We start from the raw sequence: 22,080 nt of genomic DNA on the forward strand, positions 1-22,080 counted from the left end.
GCAAAAAATGACAATCCAAATTGGGCTAATTGGCTTTCCCAAATTGCCCATTGTGTGTGAATGTTGACCAGAGGTAAAATAGGAATAAATACAATGGTAATCGCTAGTGACCTCTACAGCTCCTTGTTGGACTACAAAGGTTCCTAAATGGATGGATAGATTAATATAATAAAAAACTCTAAAATGACGAGATTGTAACTTGTTGGATCTTGAAACGGTGAGGTGTGATGCCAGAAATAATGATGTAGTGCTTAGAAAATTCACAAAACACAGCTTTTTCTATAAATTACAGGGGAATGTTTTTATTAGGATGTTTAACATATGAGGCAATGACATGGTGTGGTTCTAGGCTTACATGGATGCCACTGTTTATTTTTTCCTCATTGCTTCTGTTTCCTTGTCATCCAGTTGAACAGATGTGCATGCTACTAGTAATAGCCTTAAGCATTCCTCATCATATATAGCATCAATCACTATAACTGAGCGTTCTTAAGGTTTTGGACTGAAGTTACTATTTTACACACACATGCACACACACGCACACACACACACATGCACACACAGGTAGAGAGTGTATTATCAGCAGATCCAGAACAGCTTTACAGGATGCGCAGGGTCAGGAATCTCCTCCAGCTATGTGATCTCTGCCAATAAAGCTAGGAGTGGCGCTAATTTGAGCGTTATTCCTATCTGGTACATCATCTGCTGGAAGCATCGCTGCCTCTCCTTATCGAGAAGATGATGAGGTGCCGATGATGTGGGATGACATGCAAAATTTGCTTCTGACAAGTGATAGCTGATTTATCGACTTCTGCACGCAAGTTTCGACTTGAGAAAGGCTTATCCAGAATCAGCGCCCGTTGTCTTGAGGCCTGCAGTTAGTCATAGCTTTGGGCTAAAAGACTGATCTAAGGTCTGTATACTCACGTTGCGTAGGCTTGAACATAGTGTAAAGATAAGCTGCCTGTCAGTTTTAGTACTCGTTACCTATGTGTTGTCTGTAAATAAAGTGATACTCACTGAGACATGTTGCTCCTTCCCTGTTAGTGTTTAAGATGTGTATGTAAGATATGATATGTAAGCAGCACAGTGACAATCTGATACAGAGGCCACGCCTCCTTCAGTGTGACTGACACATACAGAGGCCACGCCTCCTTCAGTGTGACTGACACACACAGAGTCCACACCTTCTTCACTGTGATTGACAGATATAGAGGCCACACGTCCTTTACTGAGACTGACAGATGCAGTGGCCACACCTCCTTCCCCGAGACTGACAGATACAGATACAGATGCCACACCTCCTTCACTGAGACTGACACATACAGAGGCCACACCTCCTTCGCTGAGACTGACACATACAGAGGCCTCTTCCACTGTCACTGACAGATACAGAGACCATGCCTCCTTGACTGTGATTGACAGATACAGAGGCCACGCCTACTTCAATGTGACTGACAGATACAGAGGCCACGCTCCCTTGACTGTTATTGACAGATACAGAGGCCACACCTCCTTCACTGTGATTGACAGATACAGAGGCCACGCCTACTTCAATGTGACTGAGAGATACAGAGGCCACGCCTCCTTTACTGTGATTGACAGATACAGAGGCCACGCCTCCTTCAATGTGACTGACAGATACGGAGGCCACGCCTCCTTCACTGTGACTGACAGATACAGAGGTCACTCCTCCTTCACTGTGATTGACAGATACAGAAGCCACGCCTACTTCAATGTGACTGACAGATACAGAGGCCACGCCTCCTTCACTGTGATGGACAGATACAGAGGCCACACCTCCTCAACGCTGACTGACACAGAGGCCACGCCTCCTTTCCCTCACACACTTCAGCATTCCTTCCCTCAGGTATCAGAGATACTTCTGTTTGCTAATTGATGGACGTTTGACGATGGCGCATCTAATGAATATTGAATGTTAATCATTGCCCCCACACACACACACACACACACACAAACACACATATACAGTACACACACACACTTAAACACACACTATCCCGGGGGCACACGCATGTAGGACGCCTGAACACACACACTTCAGAGGTGCAGCTCAAAGCCTTTTTCCTCTCTGAGTACCAAGAGTGGAAAGGAAACTAAACTTTCATCATGTCTGACAGAACGCTGTAGGGACTGGGAGGCAGCAAGCCTGGGCAACACACACACACACACACACACACACACACATACTCCTTTCCAACAAACAACATTCCTCACTTTTCCAATCAGGAATGCCACCGAACCCTTTGGATGCCTACTGCGTGCCACGCTGTGTTTTTCTGAGCCGCACCTGAGTGTGTGTGGATTCAGAAGATACACACACCGTGTCTCTCTCATCATACTGAACCGAGGTTGTGTCACAGGAGCGGCCCTCAGACATGAACCCCGGTCCCTCTCCACGTGCCCACGTGTGCACGTGTGTGTATCCATCAGTCACAGAGAGGGGGCGTGGCTTTGGTTTGGTGTCACGGACCCTCTGATAGCGTCAGGACGGAGTGAGTCACAGTGTGGAGGGAAAAGGTGGATTCAGGACGTGATCCTGTGACACTGTGTCTTTCCTCTTAACTGGTTTATACGTTTCCAGGATGGAGCTGAGTGTGGCTGAGAATAACAATTCAGTTTAAGAACAAACGTCATACAGTATAAGGCCATGGAACCCTGGCGCTCACGAGGGGAATCACGCCACATGCTGCCTTATTTTCCCAGCATGCATTGTTCTGGCTAGGTTTAATTAGCTGTACATACATGTGGACAGTAAATCTATATAAATAAAGGAAAGGTTTTGTCTGTACATTGGTCAGAACTCACTCTTTTAATGATTTCTTGTTCCAGATTCTTGCAGGTTTTGGTCTAATAAAGAGGAACAGAAGAGAGTTTGGTGAGGGAGTGATTGCTCACAGCGGTCATAGTTCCCTGTCCCATGCCATGCCATGCCTGGATCATACCCTGCTATGTCTATGAGCTCCACCCAAGCCACGCCCAGCACTGCTCTAAGCTCTTGTACTGTCCCTGTACTGTACACTACGTGTTTGTTTCAGTTTTCCTTTGCATCACTAAGCATTTCCGTGGAGATAGAGGGAAAAGAGAAAGCAAGCAAGGTGAAAAGAATCTTCTGCGGGTTGGGAAGTCCCTGATCTGAACAGACCTGCGTCTGTATAAACTCGGGGCGCCGCACCCATTTACACCCAGGGGGGGCGTCGTTTATTTTACGTCGCACTGTATCTGACAATTCGGTTCCAATAATATAAAAGACGCGTGGTTATTTTCTCTGAAAACACAACAGGACTTAGTAACTCAGGTCTCGTCACCGGGGTCGTGTTTCAGTGCGTCTCGTAGGGTAGCGCAGGCTCGTAAAACACCAGCCAGGTCTGAAGAGAGGTTCTTTATTAATCATGTAGAAGAGCGAGACACAGAACTGGCTCTGAGGTCAGGTAGAGAAAAAAGTGTTTCTGAACATGACAGCGTGAGGCGTTAAACGTCTAGTTATTTCTGATATCTGGTGAAAATATTGTTTATATATCGGGTGTATATATTTATAAACATTTTTGTGTAAATACAGTATAAATCAAGTATTAAAAGTTACAGAATGTCCAGATGTTTGTCCATTAAACTGTGTGTGTGTGTGTGTGTGTGTTATTACAGTATGTTCTAAATTAGATTGGCAATATTTCCATCACTGACATCAAAAAACATACGTAAGCGAAGGCCGGATGAATTAAGTGAAGGAAGAGGTGTGTATTCATGCAGCAGGAAGGGACAAGGGCCACTCGCTGGTGTGGCACAGCACACACACACACACACACACACACACGAAACCCTCAGGCCAGGTCCACAGGGGGTACTGGGCTAGTCCATTTCAAACTCTCTCTCTCTCTCTCACACACACACACACACACACACACACACACACACACACACAAACGGACATTATTTCACTTCCTCAGGATTATGACATCAGCGGGTGTGGTGGGAGGAGTAACTTTTGACAAGTGCACACTATTAGAACCCAGATTGTTCCTAAATGTCGCCCAAAAACCCTCACGGAAATAAAACCTGCAGTTACACTCCGGCTTCTTGTGGCACTTTCTGTGTGTGAGTGTGGGACTGTGTGCAGAGTTCGGTTAAGTGTGCTGTCATGCAGGGGCATTCCGGTGCGTTTATGTTGGCAGGACTTAATACGTGTCCTGCACACACACACACACACACACACACACACACACACTGTAATGCGTGTGTGAGTCAGTCTGACCTAACAGAAAGATTGTAAAAATGGAGAGACCTGGTGGGACGGAAATAGTCATAAATATAGGCCCTATTGGTTTCTTTATTATTATTATTATTATTATTATTATTATTATTATTATTATTTCAACCAGGAATTCTGTAGATCTTCAGGACAGATGATTTACAAAGTGAAAAAAAAACCCAGTTCTTTTTAACTCAAGTGGGCGCTGCAAAGACTAGTCGACTAATACATTCACTCTGGAGGGAAAAAACAGAGAGGCTGATGGGAAACGCAGCAAAAAAAAAAAAAAGAAACATTTGCTAGTCAGAATAATCTGGTTTAAAAACGCCCCGTCAACTCGTAATTGCTACTTCTCCACTAGGGGCGGCCTGCTGAGCGCCAACATACTGTAGCAGGACTTATTACTTTTAAAGGGGAAATATTAATATAATTATTCTCATAAGTACCTGTCATTGATGGGAAAATAATTTGTAGAAATAGTTTAAATAATGGCGCATTAGTAAATTATTTTCTAAGTAGATTATTAAATCTGACACATAACTGGTATGATAACATCACTTTTACTCAACATTGGAATTTCACTGATGGTGCAGGTTAAACTTCAGGCGGAGATCTGAGGACTGCTAAAGTTTCATTACATTCTGTCCAGCGGTCGATTTAAGACACAGTTGAAAGACTGAGTTCTGACCAACGTACAGACAAAATCTTGCCTTTATTTATACAGATGATGAGATTAAGACCGAGAGCGATCATATAAAGAGACGTGCAGAGCTTGTGCACTTGCAATGCAACATTGGTTGTTACTCACCTCACACACACACACACACACACACACACAGGTGTACGGATCTGCATTTGGTCTTCATTAACTGTAAGAAGATTTTCAGAAGTCGGTTCTTGTGAATATAAACAGCTCTGATCATCCTGCACCTAAACACGAGTGTGTGTTACACTCCGTCCTCTGTGTGAGACCGGGCGCTGACAGAAGGGTCCGGCGGGAGGAAATCAGACACACGAGTGTGTCTTGGACGTGTGTGTTTTTATAGCGCTACCCTCATTCAGGTTACAGGCTACACACTCTTTCTTTTTTCCATCCATCCGACTGCCTGCCCTGGGTTGCTGGTACTGTATAACAAGACCCTCAGGAGTTTCTGCTTATGTGTGTGTGTGTGTGTGTGTGTGTGGTGTTATATGGAAAAAGAAGTGCAACAATTTTGAGCGACAGCAGATTGTATTTTTTTTTTCCCATACAGCCCTCATGGAAGCCACTTGGCTGTCTGTCAGCGAATTCTCAGTCAGAACACCTACACACACACACACCCACACCCACACACACACACACACACACACACACATCATGGCTATATGAACGATGCTACAATATTATAGCTACACATTTTTTTTTTCATTAAATCCATCTGAAAACCTTATCTCCGTCGTTAGCATAAATATGCATTGTGTTTAGCGCTCATAGCTTAGCACTCCTAGTTTCTCCAGCTACATTTGCTTAGGAGCGTTTCTGCCAGATTATTTCAATCATGTTTAATTATAGTAATTCTCGTTGTTAATCTGTAGCAAGACAGCAGGAAAACATTTGTACATGAGGAGCTAAATTGCTAATCGCTCCTCAGAGGAATGTTGTAACGTAAGTGCTGTAATTCTTTATTAGAACTCTTTTAATACTCGTTAAGTATAAAGTCAATTTCCAGAAGCTATAATGCACGTCTATGGTACATACAGTAGCACACAGCTCATGGACATAAAACCGTACGACAAACAAACTACAAAGCCTCTAAATTAGTCTCTGTGTAGCTAAGTAGCTATTTTTACTAATCTAAATGGCGGCCGCTAAACCATGCTAAACTTTATTTAGTACTATACTGGAGATGTTTTGATGTAAAATAAATTTGTAGAGTCAAAGTTTGTTGAATTTTAATAACGTTGCTCCTCTTTATCCACGGGGTTCACAAGGGCGAAGTGTACCACGCTGACCCTGATATCACCGCTAGAACACGTGACGATCAGGACACCGCCAGGAAAAGTGCGCTTAGCTGCTTCTGTTAGCATCGATCATTTTCCACTCAATTAAACCAGCATTGCGACCGAAGGGTTTATTTGTTCAGTGCCCACTTGCATGACTCCGTTTGTCTGTCCGTGTGTGTGTGTGTGTGTGTGTGTGTGTGTGTGAGTGTATTAGCAGCCAGCGCTAGTCCCCGGTGAGGTTCATATTGAGACTGGACATGGATATGGAATATTAAATTAGCTGAACTCCGCAGAGCTTTCGGAGCATGTGTGTCGTAGGTTTGCGGGTTTTCTGTAAGCAGAGTGTATTTGCTTAAGACATTTTTCAGAACTGATGTGGAACGAGGGAATGAAACACACACACGGCGGTGAGTGTGGTTTTTTCGGGCAGTCCTGAAGTTCTTTCACAGCTCGACTAATGTGCAAAAGCAGAGAAAAAAAAAATCAACACTTTGTCCATATGTGAACTTCTCTCTGTCTCTGTGTGTGTGTGTGTGTGTGTGAGACCGAGTGGCTGAGAAGCGGTTTCTCTGTATTCTCCGTCGGTGCCAAACCCAACAGAGGAAACGGTGCCTCATGTGTTAGAAGCTCAGGTGAGCAGAATGGAGGAACACGTGTTTTCCACATTATTTACTTTCTGCTAAAGTGGGTTAAAGAGTAACATGTGTAAAGAAAAAGGGAGAAAAAAAACAGCTTGGACTCATAAAAGGTTCGCTTTCTAGGTCATAAAGTGTGAAAGACTCGTGCAGTATTCCAACCTCGATCAAATCACCACATTTAGCATCACCTCAAAAGTTTGATTTTCTGATTTTGATTCTGCAGAATAACAGAAGAGTAAAAACTCCCTTTATTACTCCCTCTATATACTCCCCTGCTACACCAATTCACTTATCCAAGTGTTTGACTAGTGCTTGGATACCACAAAGGTAGAAAGTTTTCTCAGTTTACCGTAGCCATGATCACATCTGAAATGCTGGCCTAGCCACCTCGGCATTCATGGACGTACGGCCCTCTTTAAAACATTTGCACCGTTTCAATATTTTACTGTGGATAAGAGAACGACACACTGAACAGCCATAACATTAAACACCCTCACAGGCGAACTAAGTAACACTGATTAACTTACACAGGTACCTGCTAAGGAGTGAGAGATAAGGAGTGAGCAGCAAGTAAACACTTGATGAGCTTGAGGAGCACCTTCGACACTCTAGGTGACTATTTATTTCTTAATATATAACAATTAGCTCCGATCGAGGAATCTGATTAAATGAGAGAAATTCCACGAGTGCTGATAATAGACAATAACAGCACTGTGATGTGTAACTATGTGTATGAGTGGGCGTGTCCCAGGTGTTGTCCAGTGGTTAATGAGACTAACTGTGTGTCTCAGCGTGGGTGAGAGTAGGTCTGTACTGTCCGCAGTACTGAGGAGAGAGCAGCTGTCTGACTGAACCCACATTCACACCCAGTCACAGAAGCACTTTCAGTAAGAACACACATCTGATAACGTTATGGCGTCTTAAAAAACACACTGTCATCTTATAAAATTGCTTCTCAGTTGTTCAGCATTGCCTCTGTGTTGTTTTATTCACACCTTAGGGGAGCTACAAGGCTAACTAGCCTCTAACACAAGGCTAAATCCCAAATCTCTCTCTAACCCCTGATCAAGGGCACTACTCGCTGTGTGGAACACGGGATTGTACACCCTACATAGTGCACTAGCTTTAAATGTAATGATATTTGAATTTAAATAATTATATTTCGATAATTAGCGAAGCTGATATTCTAAAGTGGAATACGTGGAAATATAAAGTAAATCTGGTAAGTTTCCTAGGACTAACCACCAATTCCATTATTGGTTTATTCTTCTAACCCTTTGCCTCTTTGCTACAGAGTATGTAAATTACACTATAACTGTTGGTCTCGGTTAGGTAGTTCCTCTAGTTGTGGAAGAATATGAGCAGAATATCTGGTTAAGTAAAGAAATAAATCATATGCTGCTCTTATTTGTACAGTTTGTTTTAAAACTGTACAAAAAAATTTAAGACTAAATAATAATAATAATAAAAATAACAAAAATTTTCTTTAGTATTTCTTTTTATTCGTATTTATTCCTAATGTATAAGTTTTATATTTTTTTAAGGTCACTGGCGGTCGTATAAGCATTTCACTGCATATCGTACTGTGTACAGTATGACTGTGTACGTGACAAATAGAATTTGAATTTGAATTCTGTTAATAATAAATGGTGTTTGTGGAGCTGCTGTATTACAATCATAGTTGTGCTGAATGTATCACCAGTCGTTCCCTCACCAGCTCATCAGGGAACGACTGATGTCACGGCCACGCCACAGCATGAATGCATCAGAAACTGTCATGTTTTTTAATTCAATGAATAATAAATCATTGGTGGATTGTTGTAGTATAAGAGGAATAAAACATTTACCCAAGATGTTGCTAAAGAAATGCCAGACCTGGTAACTATTACAGTACATGACCTCATCACATGTTAAGGCTTGTTGTTGATTATTTTCCTTAGCGTGGATCATTACTTGCGGTTAAACGCCCCCTCTTTTTAAGTTCCGCAATTGAATCTATTCTAATTTAAATTGTTTACATTTAATTTTGAATAAAATTTTATTTAAAAAAAAAAAAATTCCCTTGTTTATGAGATTTCCCAGAATCCCTTGAACATATATATATATTTTTTCCAGAAACTGATCCATTAGCATAAAACAGTTGGTGGTTACTGAATGGTTTCAGCAGAGAGTAAAAATACGCTTTAACACTTCCTATTCATTTCTTTTTTAAATGAATTTTTAAGTCAACAGCCGTGTTTTAAAGCAGCTGGGATATCACTGATTTCTCTGTATTGTTACTGATGCGTATCTTTGCATTTGGATGGGAAAAAAACAATATTTGTTTTCTTTGTAAGTAAATCCTGTAAGTGCGTCCACACACTGTACTTCACACCACATGTTCGTCTTCATGTCACCCGTCATCTGATGTGATCTGGGATCCGAGCAGCTCCAGAGAACCTGCAGAGTGACACGCGGCTCTCCTACAAAGACTGCAGGCACCTTTAAAAAAAAAAACTTTCATTGTCCAACTAATTACAAAAATATCTCCAGAGCTGAGGAGGAGACTAAACGCTGCACACACTCCTGAACGGATGAGTTTTTTATTTATTTATTTTTTGTCCCTCAGGAGTAAAATGAAGTGGAGTGGAGTGTATGCGTGTGAATAGTCAGTTCTTGAGGTAAAAAAAAAAAAAAAAAACTTTTCTCATATATATGCTAATAAGTAAAGGAACGTCGTCGGCTCCTCGGCAGCTTTTCAGCGTCGTCTCTTATTGAAGCTCGGAGATTACTACACGCTTCCCCATTAAACTCAGCACGGCTATCTGTGTGGGCTAGCGACGGTTATTTGGTGTGTGTGTGTGTGTGTGTGTGTGGATGCACATTATTAATTAATAACGCTAATAACAAACTATTTTTAGATGACCTTTGGTGTCCAAGCTCCTCATTAGCAAGTAAAGAATGTTAACTGTACATTTTCCGTCACGTGACAAACATCGCACATGTCCCTTTAATACACAGGTTTTTGTAAATTGTATTCACAGTATATTAATCAAACAGAGAGATTCTGGATTCAAAATGGCTGCTGTTACAGTTTTCTGCTAATCTCAAATTTTTGTTGAGTTGTTTGGATTCACTCACTTATCGTCTATTTATCCTGTGTCACTCCATGCACACAGACCCTGAGGCAAGAATCGAACCCAGATCCTGAGGTGCAAGGTGACAGTGCTAGACACTGAGCCACTCTGCCAACTTTGATTTTTAAAAAAGTAAACTGAAAAGCAGAAGGCTAAGTAAAAAGAATAAATGATTTGTTTATTCATAAGTTTCTGTTTTGTTGTTAAAATGTTTGTGTTTGGTTTAAGCAAGATTAGCTAAGTAGCTAAAGGCTAACAGAGCTTGAAGTACTGCAGTGCATCTCCTCCTCATGGACTGCCTATTGCAGACAGTCTGAGCACTGATGGAGGGATTGTGTGTTCCTGGTGTGACTCGGGCAGTTGTTGTGACCATCCTGTACCTGTCACGCAGGTGTGATATTCGGATGTACCGATCCTGTGCGGGTGTTGTTACACGTGGTCTTCCACTGCGAGGATGATCAGCTGTCCTTCCTGTCTCCCTGTAGCGCCGTCTTAGGCGTCTCACAGTGCGGACATGGCGATTTATCGCCCTAGCCACATCAGCAGTCCTCATGCCTCCCTGCAGCATGCCTAATGCACGTTCACGCAGATGAGCAGGGACCCTGGACATCTTTCTTTAGGTGTTTTTCACAGTCGGTAGACAAGTCTCTTTAGTGTCCTGCGTTTTTAGAACTGTGACCTTAAATGCCTACTTTCTGTAAGCTGTTAAGGTCTTAACGACCATTCCACAGGTGCATGTTAATTAATTGATTATGGTTAATTGAACATGCATGGAAAACATTGTTTAAACCCTTTACAATAAAGATCTGTAAAGTTATTTGGATTTTTACAACACTATTGTTGAAATACACAGTCCTGAAAAAGGGACGTTTCTTTTTTTGCTGAGTATATATATATATATATATATATATATATATATATATATATATATATATATGTATATACGAGCCCACTTCCGAAATGAATTGTGCTGTTTTAGAATACGAGCCCACTTCCGAAATGAATTGTGCTCGTAATCCAAGGTTCCACAGTATGTATATTTTGCTAAGTATATATATATATATATATATACTTAGCAAAATTATTTCCAAAACACTCATAAACCAAATTAAATTTTCCTATAAGAAATAAAAGAAACTCAAATTATTCGTTCCACAACCCCCAAAAAATGAATACATAAAAATAATTAACACAAAATAGAAAGTAAAAATAAAACAAATTAACCTGTACTTTACCTTTAAAACAAACAAACAAAAAAAATCCTGACAGATAAGTGCAGGCGCTGTATATGTGTTTGTGTGTGTGTGTGTGAATCTAAAGTAAGCTCCCCTTCTCGTCTTACACATTTACCCTTCCTCCACTCTTTTCAAAATAAATAAGAAATTTCTCTAATGACACTAGATTAAGCGACACACTAATGTAATCACTGCTGTAAAGTAAAAATGAAACAAATTAACCTGCACTTTACCTTTAAAAAGAATCGCGACAGAGCAGTGTTTCTATGTAGAGTAGAGAGAGAGCGCAGTGAGAGATGTGCACTAAGACCCAGCAAGGGAGACGATTACCCACAATTCCGCAGCGCAAGAAAGAGTACAGTAAAACCATTGGCTCAGTTGTGATCATGTGACACTCGGCGTCAAAACAAGAAGCGCTTGCGTGATACATGATACTCGGTACTCGTAAACCAAGACTTGTTCGTTTTCCAAGTTGGAATTTATTTTAAAAATCTGAACACTCGCAAACCATGTTACTCCAAGCATATATATATATATATATATATATATATATATATATATATATATATATATATATATTGTTTTTTTATTTTGTTTTTCAAAACTTGTCCACAATATATCTATTTTATAATTAATAAATAATAATAAAAAAGTTATAACATTTTCATTCTATAACCATAAAACACATGTATTTAATCCCAACAATTCAGTAGTTTTGAGTGTTTTTTAAAAGCAGTAGCTCACAGGGTAATGTGTTAATCTTTTGCTAAGGTCAAACAGAGCGCTACACGTTTACGAGACTTTTCCCACACAAACAGCTCTTATTCTATTCATGACTTCAAGTTATGATTCTCTGTTAGAAGAGCCTGGGTTCATGAGTTACAAGACAAACATATATTTGTGCATTCTAACCATCTGAAGCGTATTCCTAATGATCTGACGCCACATCTGAGAGAAACGTAAGTGTTCTTAAGCATTTGGTCTGGTTTCCATTGTTGCTCTGCGTTCACACCACCGGATAGGAGCTAGCTAAACCCTTATCCTCAGTCTTTAGCTAGCTTTGGCTTCTTATTGCTTCTATAACATACTGTTGCTTAGCAACAGTGTTCCATTTGAATGCACTGTTTCGTAGAAAACACACTAATGTGAGTTATACTTACCATCGTGAAGTTGAATATTTTCCAAAAGCAAGAGCAACATCCTGCTCACATACCATGGCCCGTTGATTATGATTATGCTTTTCTATTTATCAAGGGAGGTCTACTATATCAAATGAGCTTTTTAGTGCTTTTTAGACATTGAGATGAGTCTTCAGTGTGTGTACAAAAATAATAACTTTAATAAACATAAACATTGGTAATCTTTTTTCAATTTTGCATTTTGTATTTAACAATCCAATTAGATTCCCCCCTAATGTGACCTCATAAGATAACTAACTTGTTGCTCAGCTCTGTTGTTCTTTAGAAAGGCGTGGCTCAACAGCAGCTCAATTTCTATAACCAGTCAGCCACTCACTCTTTTTTTCTCTCTTTCTTGACACGAACAAGAGAAAAATATGTTCCTTGCTGTGTTAGTAAAACACCACAAAAAAGCGTAAACTTGTTTCATATTGTAAAGTAGCCACTCACACTGGAGACTCCTTCCAAAAAACAAGCAACTAAATTACATTAAAATACATACAATTAAGACTGCACCATGTCATCGATTACATACGATTCTGCTGTGCACTTCCTCGTCTTATTAATATTAGAAATTATATCATATTAGAGAGAGAAAAAGAGAGAGCACCAATTTTCAGCAAGGCCAATCAGAATGGAGAACTCCAAGCACTTTGGTGCAGTTAAAAAACGGTTAAATGTGGCTCATGCAGGTTTCTCAAGGCTAGAATGATTTATTTTTCATTAGGGAATTCCTTGAATTGGTCATCCGATGTCACAAAGAGCGATTTGTTTCTCGTGGTCATGGCCGTGGCTCACTTCTGACCTCCGGGATTTTTGACTCAGTAATTCTCAGGGCCGGATCAGTGAAAGGTGCACAATGGCACAGCGATGCGTCTCTCCGGCTCACTGGGTTGCACTCTCAGAAGAAGCTCCCTGCGGAAATGTCGCTGAAAGTGGTGCTTATTTACAAGCAGTGATACCTCCCGGGTGGCTCGGGTAGCCGGAGCGATACATCCGTAGTTTTTTTTTTTGGGGGGGTGGGAGGGGGAAATAGAGGGCCATTCAGCGAGGACCTTGTGTGCGATGAGACAGCTGAGACTGTGAGACCTCGATGAAATGCAGAAAAGAGCAGCAGAGCTCCTCAGAGGATACCTGAGAGAGAATAGCGTAGAGAACAACTCGTTACCTGTCGAGGGAACAAACGCCGACGGTTCGAGTGTCGCCGAGGGAAACAGGCCGGTCATGTGAAACTCCAGAGAGAGAGAGAGAGAGAGAGAGAGAGAGGAAAGAAAAATCCCATTAGACACCACAGTGTCTTTGCAATGACAAATGACACCCAAGTGAACTGAGGTGCTAGTACATTTAACGCGCACACACACACACACACACACACACAACACAAGGAAAGACAGGTATGTGCATCGTTTAAGAATCCACATGTGCATGTGCTAATACACATCTGCAAATATATCGAGGAACAAAAGAATTGGCGCCGTCACTCAGCATTTATTTATCATGATGACAAAACAATGTGTTGTTTTTTTAACTGAAAGGTATTAAGAAAAAAACATTTGTATGTATAAATGGGAATCAAGCCCAAATTATTAAAAAAAACATGAATATTGCCAATCCTGTATATACTGTCATCATATACCGACATCCTTGAATAAACATGAGATGAAATATACACAATAAAGTTTTTTCTGCTTGTTTGAAATTGATGTGAAGTCCAGCACCTCCCCTATATAACCTGGTGCTCTCATTGTGTGTGTGTGTGTGTGTGTGTGTATAAGCAGGTCTGTGAAAAAGTAATGAGAGATGAAAGACCTACAGTAACACATGAAAAGTGAATTTTTTTATCCAGAATCAGAGAGAGAGAGAGATTATTCAGAGATTATTCATAAATAATCCAGAAATTGTACAGAGATAATAATATATTTCAGAAATTATTCAGAATTATGGAATATCTTAAAGCACAAGGTGAAAGATATACAAATCTTTCAATCTCTCTCTCTCTCTCTTTATGCACCCCCCCCCCACCTGCGCTGCAGCCCATGGGCGTGGTCTTTAAACAAAACCCCGCCCCGTGGGCGTGTCCGATGCAAATCTGGCTACGGCATCCACCTGCCGGGGCGCTCCGCGCGACAGTCAGAGAGAGAGAGAGAGACAGAGCGCGTGAGACAGAGCGCGTGAGACAGTGGGAGTGAGAGACACCCGAGTGCTCCAGCGCGCGCTTCCCTCCTCAGTCTGCCCCGGGTCTGATCAACCTGCCCTCAGCTCAGTGTGTCAGCAACACCAGGACTATACACACGGAGAGACAGAGAGAGAGAGAGAGACACACACACTCACACACTCTCCGCGCTGTGGATTTGTGCACCCGGATCTGGCGTGGACTTTTTATTATTATATTTTTCCCCCATTCTTTTTTTTTCTATCCTAAAAGGAGTGAGGATTTGTGCAGTCAGGTAAGAGCTCAGTGTGTCTCAGGATTTCTCCAGCTCCATTTCACAGCAGATTGGATTAATGGCGTTTCTTTCTGTTCTTATAGATTTAGTGTGGGCAGAAGTGCTTGCCGTAATTATCCCGAATCATTTATGTTATTCCTGATGTTATTGTTATTTAGAGAAATAGAACAGAAACACAGCATGCACTTCAAAGGCACTTCAAAGGCAGCAGAAGGAATAAGCGGGAGAAATGTCCAGGTCGGTGCGCTCCGTGCGTAAAGCTGCGCGGCGGCGGGTTCGGGCTCTGCGGGGAAAGTTTGAGTACAGTTTCACCTGGATTTTACTGGATGAGCTTTTTATTGCAGACCAGATCAGAAAAGCATCTCGGTTTTATTTTTATTAATGTCTTTTTTCCCTTTTTTTTGCTTGCATGTTTATATAATCTGTATTTTTAGGCATAATTTTTTGTTGCGTAAAAACATATAATATACATTTTGTTATTAATTATGCACAAGACAGGACAGGGAACACAAAAATAACACAGCTAAAAAGCAACAATACTAAAGAAAATATACATCAAGAATAAAAGATTTAAAGCACCAGAGAGATGTTATTTAGAATAAATGTGTCTATTTCATTTTTTAGACATTCTGTTCACCCTATTATCTCTACATTTTAAGGACTTTAAGTATTTGACACAGTTTTAAAAAAAATATATTTTGGTCTTTTTGGGAGGTTTTAGACTTGAACAAGGTGAAGGAGGGATTTTTTTACTCCACACTTACAGCCACGATTTAAATTTTGTATTTACCCCAAATTATTGCAAGATTAACAGGACAGATTATCCAGATTATCTATAAATAATATCTACATATAATATCTGTATTACTAATATTATTTAACAAATAGATAGTAGTGTGCACACCAGATACTCTAAGCTTTGTGCATGTGGGTGCATTTATTTATTTCTTTGAAAACGTAGCAGCCTTTTAAAATTCCAAAAAAATAAAAAATAAATAAATGAGTTAAGTTGACGGATACAATTTAGTTTGAGGTCAGTGCATAACTTTATTAGTAGATTCTTATTATAAAAATTGGCAATTTCTGTAAAGTGGTTAAAAAAGAAATCTAAATAACAAACTCAGAACCCCTGAGCGGCCCCGCTCCTAGGACCGCCACTTGAACCCTGATCCCCCCCTGTGTGAGAAACACGGTCATAACCAGTAAATCATTTGATATAAGAAAAGCTGTGAATAAATAACATGAAGAGCCTCAACTCAAAAAAAAAAAAAAAAAGAGAACTCTGACATTGGTATTGTCTAGGTCATTGTGCGTGTTTTGGGGGTTTTGATCTACATGGCAACTTGCTCTCAGTGTATTTAGTGCACAGTATTAGTGGATGTTGTAAGTGCTGGTGTGTAATTCAGTTTAAAGCTTGATGCTCATCACGCAGCGAGTCTGTAAGCTTTAACCCCCTCGCTGTGGATCGTTACAGCCGTCTTTAAAGCCCGGTTTACCTTCTGATCTTCAAAGTAAACATGCTGTTACACTCTACAAACACTTTGTAAAGGTCTCCATGATAGTCTCTAACACTGTAACTCTCGGAAAAAAAGAGTTCTGTAACACTCTAAAATACCATGTAAAGGTTTATAACCACCTCTAACAACTCTAAAACACTCCATAATAGTCTTTAACACTCCGTAACACTCTGTAACCACCTTGAACACTTAAGTAATCCTCTAAAATACTCTGTCAAGGTCTATAACACTCCATAACCACTTCTAATACTTTGTAACACCCTAAAATATGCTGTAAAGGACTATAACAGACGCTCACACTCCGTAACAGTCTGTAGGGTTAAACAACAAACTAAACACTTTGTAGCAGGCTATAACCTCCTGTGACAACTCTCCTGTCTATAACAGTCTATAACTGTCCATACCAGTCCATGTCAGTTTGTGAAACTCTCTATATAATAAAACTCTGCTAAAGTCTGATTTAATCAGCTATAGACATTTACAGATGATTCTACAGAGCGTTAGACGGTTATAACCTGCTAACATCTATGACACTAGCACTATATAGCAGTCTGTAACTGTAGAAGGCTATAAGTGTCCATAACAGACCGTAACTGTCTTAAACACTGTATAACCATCTGTAAAGTTAAGTCTATAGCTGGCCATAATAACGGCTATAAAACAGTCTTTTCTAAATGTTTATAGAAGTCTCTAAGCGTTTATCAAAGTCTGTAACAGACTGTAATTGTGTGTAACAGCATGTTAAACCCTTTAACTGTTTTGTAACACTCTGTAACAGTCTATAAAAATCTGTAAGAGATCCATAGCTCTATGTCCATATCAGTCTATAACAACGTCTGTAGCAGTATATAAGTGTTTATGTCCGTCGCATGCTGTAACCATCTCATATCTCAGGTTCCGGCTGTAAAACTGAGAGACTTTAAAGGGTTCTTTACTCTCTCTCTCTCTCTCTCTCTCTCTCTTTATTGCTCTCTCGCACTCTCTCTGTTGTAGCGATGCTGTATAATTGTTGTTTAGTTTTCTCTTGCTTGCGTGAAGAAGGTGGTTGTGCATTGGGATAAACACTGCGACACTTAACAAATTGCCTGCAAATAGCTGGGGTTTGAACAGCTGCTTCCACTCTGCTCAGAGCCGCTCACTCTCACTCTCTCGATCTCTCTCTCTCTGGAAGGACTCAAATCTTTCTCACTGTTCGACCGAAGACGCTCGCCCGGGTGTGGTACACAGTGGCTTTAGGGGAATGGTGCAGGCTGTTTAGGTTTTTGTAAGAGAAAAAGCAGGATAAACTCCGAGCCCCGAATGTGAACCCGAGTTCAAACGGTCAGTGTGAGCAGATTGGGACGAACACAGGAATGTCTTAATGATCACAGCAGACTCTCAGCATGCAATAACCTAAAAGTTCACTTATAGTGTTAATTGATGTTGTATGTAGCACCTTGATCCTGGAGGATTGTTGTTTCGTTTCACTGTGTACTGAAATGACAATTAATGCCTACAGGACTTGACTTGAAACTAGCAGCTGTTCCTAATAAATTGTCTAGCAGTGTATATAGCTGTTGGTTAAAAGGTTGGAAACTAAAGCAAATTTTTTAATTCCACTTTATCATACTGATATACCGCACGTGCATGCTGTCAGCTCTTCATAACTCAGTGATAGTTTGCCAGAAGGAATGAAAAGGCATGGATTATTATTATTTTTTTTATTTAACACATGAGGTGGATTTATGTATTTATTTATTTTATTATCAGATTGCTGCATTTAATTGGCTCTCAGATCTAGAAAACATTTAAAGAGAGATAGAGAGAAAAACTGTGAATCGGCTTTGCATGCATTAAAGTGAAATATTTAGCAGGACAGGGATTTCCAGCCGAATTTCAATATATATATATATATATAAAAATAAAATAAAAAACAAAACAAGCAGAGGAGATAGTGTAGGAATGACAGAGCTCAGAAGTCTCAGGTGCAGGTTTCAGGAGACCTGGAGGGCTTGTGTCCGTCTCTGCAGCTGTTCCTGTAGCGTGAAGAGTCTGGCTGACGGCGGCTCACCTGCTCTGCTCCAAATTTTTTTACCTTCAGTTTGATGTCCAAATAAAAGTGTGTGTGTGTGTGTGTGTGTGTGTGTAATACTGTAGCCCAGTCCCACGACCTCATGTTCTACTGAGTTCGGTTGGGACTCGGCTCGCTGTCGTTCACACGTCTTACATCTCGAGTGTTTGTCTTCCTCAGTACTCCTGGAGCCAACCCCGCTGCACGATGCTTTCGGACGGGTTCCGGTTGGTCCGGATTCTCCTCGTTCTCTCTGTCCTGCTGGTTCCGAGCTCCGCCAACGATGCGCTCTCCGCTCCCCGGGTCTTCCTCTCCTTTAAAGGTAAGAGACCGATGTTTTTCTTTCTTCTCTCTCTGCCACGCTCGGCTTGTGCTCGTGTCTCCTTGTGTGTTTTTGATGAAAAGACCCTCCTGGTAAACCTTTAGATTTGTATCGAGATCGTGACTGTGCGTTTGATTTTCAGAGATCAAACGTCAGAAATTTCGCTTCGGGAACACGATGGAAGACGTCATGCCAGTGAGAGTAAGCAGATATAAATCGCACAGTTCAACAACTTGGCACGCGCTTTTCCTGACCAGCTGCTTCTACTTGCACGCTGTGTTGGAGTAATTAAAAACACAAACGAAGGCAACCCACCGACAACATCTGAACCCGGCACTGACAAAGAGCAGAAAGCGTATCCGAGCCGCTTGCGTGGATTCAGCCGCAGATTGTTTCTTTTTTTAAGGGCAAAATCTGAAACGATCACGTTGTCATGACGGCAGGTCAGCACCATGCAAAGATCCATACAAACCCCCCCTCCCTAACTTTTCCCTTGATTAGGCCTGGCTGTCTCCGGGGAACTAAAGGTATTTTCTAGGCTCTAAATTGTCCCGAGCAGTGAAGCAAATCAGAAAGCTCAGGGTCCATGCCGGAGCTGATCAGCCCTGTGATTAGCCGGAGCAGCCGAGGGAGAAGTCTGTCCCCCCGCTCGCTAGCCCTCCCTCACAGTCAGGGTAATTGTGTAGACCGGCGCAGTTCATTATCAAGGTCTTTCTTTCAGCTTTAATCAAGACAGATTTAACGCACGGCTGAGTGCGCGTGGAGCCGCTCGCTTCCGCTCAGGCTGCTCCTGCACAGACTCGACTTATTTTCCCCCTGGTGGGTTTACACACCCTTCACTTCCTCCTGCTGATCGATACACACCTGACTTTCTGCTCTCTGAAGCGGAGAAGTGAAATTGGGACTCAGTGAATAAACATCTCGGCGAGGGCGGTGTTGATCTATAACCAGCTCGACCGTGACGGGAGTTCGGATTCAAAAACCTGATTTCGCATATGCAGTGATTATCAGTCAGTTCGAATGGATCCCTGGTGTGTGTGTGTGTGTGTGTGTTCCCCTGTTCTGTAAGGTTTATTACATACACACACACACACACTGGTAGAACTCTGGTCCGAGACATGACGCCTGTTTTGTTTTCTCTGAGTTTTAGGGCACAGCGGTTTGAGGTGCAGCATTTTGGGTGGTAGAACTTTGTGTTGCAGTGTTTTGGGCTGAAGCAGTTTGTCATGGAGTGTTATTGGGTTGTGACATGTGATGTGCAGCACTTTGATGTGCAGGACTTTGAAGGGCTTTGGGTCGTAGCGTTATGAGGTGAAGTGTTTTGGGTTGCAGCGTTTTGGGGCACACATACACACAAAATTTTTTCTCTTTACCTAATTATCTCCTAATTTATTTCTTTGTCTCTGGCTCCATGTTCTCTCTGCTCTGCACACACAGCAGTTTGCTGCGTAACACACACCCCCGGTCAGTGCTTAAGTTTTCTTTACATGCATATTTTTTCATCTTTCTAATTATGTACAGCAAAATGAATAGTGAGTAAATCAAAAGCATCGGTCTCACCCAGTTTTTCGGACTCGACTGATACACTCGGTTGTGTGATAGTCGTGACATTTCCAGTGTTTGTTAGGAAACTCTAATCCTAATGAACCTTTGGCTTCATGCTGCGTTCCACCTGAACAGAGTTTCTCTAAGGAGCAAAGCAGCATTTCATTTTGGGTTGCGGCAGTTTGGGTAGGGCAGCAGGATTTGATCCAACAGTTAAATCGTATATAAAATATGTTTCATTAAAAGATCAGAGCCGGCTGTGTATTGTACAGAACATGACGCACTAAAAGCCGCTGTAGTGATTATCGCTCTCTTCCTGCATTCACTCCAGGATTTGGCAAAAACGTGGCACTAAAGCTGCAGAAGCGTATTTTTAGCCGACATCTCTCATGTCTTTCCAAACTGGTGTTGGAGAGCGGCTCCTCACTTCACCAATGAACAGCACCTGCAGCTCGTGGAGTTTTGTTTAGTTTTTTTTCCCCCTCGAAACCTACTTAAAAGCTAATTAATGCGCAGTTAGTCACAGAAGCTTATTGTCATTCTGATGAGGCAGAATTTCCGAGTAACCGCAGTTTAATCACGGCTGCTTATTTTACTTTCTAAAACAGTAGTGTCCTGGCAGACTGATTGGCTGCACCGCTTCCTTTCTGGAAACATCCATTATTCTGTAGCGCAGATTCCAAGAGCTGTCATTTTTATGTCCGTTTATTCCCCCTCCTTCGAAAGGAGACGTTATGCCGATACCCTCCGGCGCGTACCGCGTGGTGGGCCAGACCGAGCAGACGAGGACGCGAGCCAAATCGATCGGCTCGCTCTTTCGGAGGGTCGAGGAGGCGCGACCCCTTTGCGCGGTCCAGCAGAGACGCCCCACTCGGAGAGTTAATCAGAAACACCTTAATTGTTCTTTGAGCTTTGTGACTTCCTTCCCCTCGTGTTGCAGCTCGTCAAAATCCTTCCCTGGGGTTGGGGTGGGGTGGTGGAGGTGGTTTCGAAGGTCCTGGGCAGGGACCGAAATCAAAGACAGCTGCAGAGCGGACGGGGGTCTCATTTAGTCTGGAGTGATGGATCAGATGTCAAATGCAAAAAGATACATATTTCCAAGCTGTTGTGTTCGATTTTAGTTATAAACACATATCGTAAATACGGGATGATTTGGGAACGATCGAGCGTACACGTTCATTTAAAAAAGCTCATCGAGGGTCCGTCAGCTGGTTCAGGGTGATTCGCTTTTCTAAATGAGCTCTATAAAGAATCATTTCAGGTAAAGACACACATTTTGAAGTTCTGTCGGGTTTATTGGGAGTGACACGCCGGGAGCTTCCAGTCGGACTAATTAGTCTTTACTTCAGGGCTGATTATCCCTTGCGACATCACAGCAATAACGAGAAAGGAGTTATGCACACATGATATTTAATAACCAAACTGTGCAAGAGCATTTTTCGTCATTATTTGTTTTTCTGTTTTTTAAATAAACAAATATTTTGTGCAGTACAGAGTGACATACTGTAACCTATACAAACATGACTGAACAAAATAAAAAAAATGGTCATATAGGCAAAGCAGAGATACACATGATCACGTGTTTTAATGATTGTTTTCAGTTGTATCTATGCACAAAAACAAACAAACAATCAAACAAACAAATAATAATAATACTATGCTCATTTTGAGAGTTCTACATTTTTCCGACGTCATTCCCATATTCCAATAGTGGTAGAATTTACATGTTATAAAAGTAATTATATATATTTTTATCGCAGTCATCGTGTCGCAGACGTCAGG

General features: G+C 41.4%; 1 protein-coding gene across 1 annotated transcript in view; it reads left to right on the forward strand.

Moving 5' to 3' along the window:
- The first annotated feature begins 14,563 nt into the window (after positions 1-14,563).
- sema3fb (sema domain, immunoglobulin domain (Ig), short basic domain, secreted, (semaphorin) 3Fb) overlaps positions 14,564-22,080 on the forward strand; it is a 49,844-nt gene continuing 42,327 nt past the window's right edge. The window contains exons 1-2 of the mRNA XM_053484103.1: positions 14,564-14,864; positions 18,612-18,753. Coding sequence (XP_053340078.1) covers positions 18,639-18,753 — 115 coding nt within the window. The 5' untranslated portion in view covers positions 14,564-14,864; positions 18,612-18,638. The remainder of the gene's footprint in view (positions 14,865-18,611; positions 18,754-22,080) is intronic.

Source organism: Clarias gariepinus, chromosome 23 (genome assembly GCF_024256425.1).
Source record: "Clarias gariepinus isolate MV-2021 ecotype Netherlands chromosome 23, CGAR_prim_01v2, whole genome shotgun sequence".
NCBI classification, from domain to species: domain Eukaryota; kingdom Metazoa; phylum Chordata; class Actinopteri; order Siluriformes; family Clariidae; genus Clarias; species Clarias gariepinus.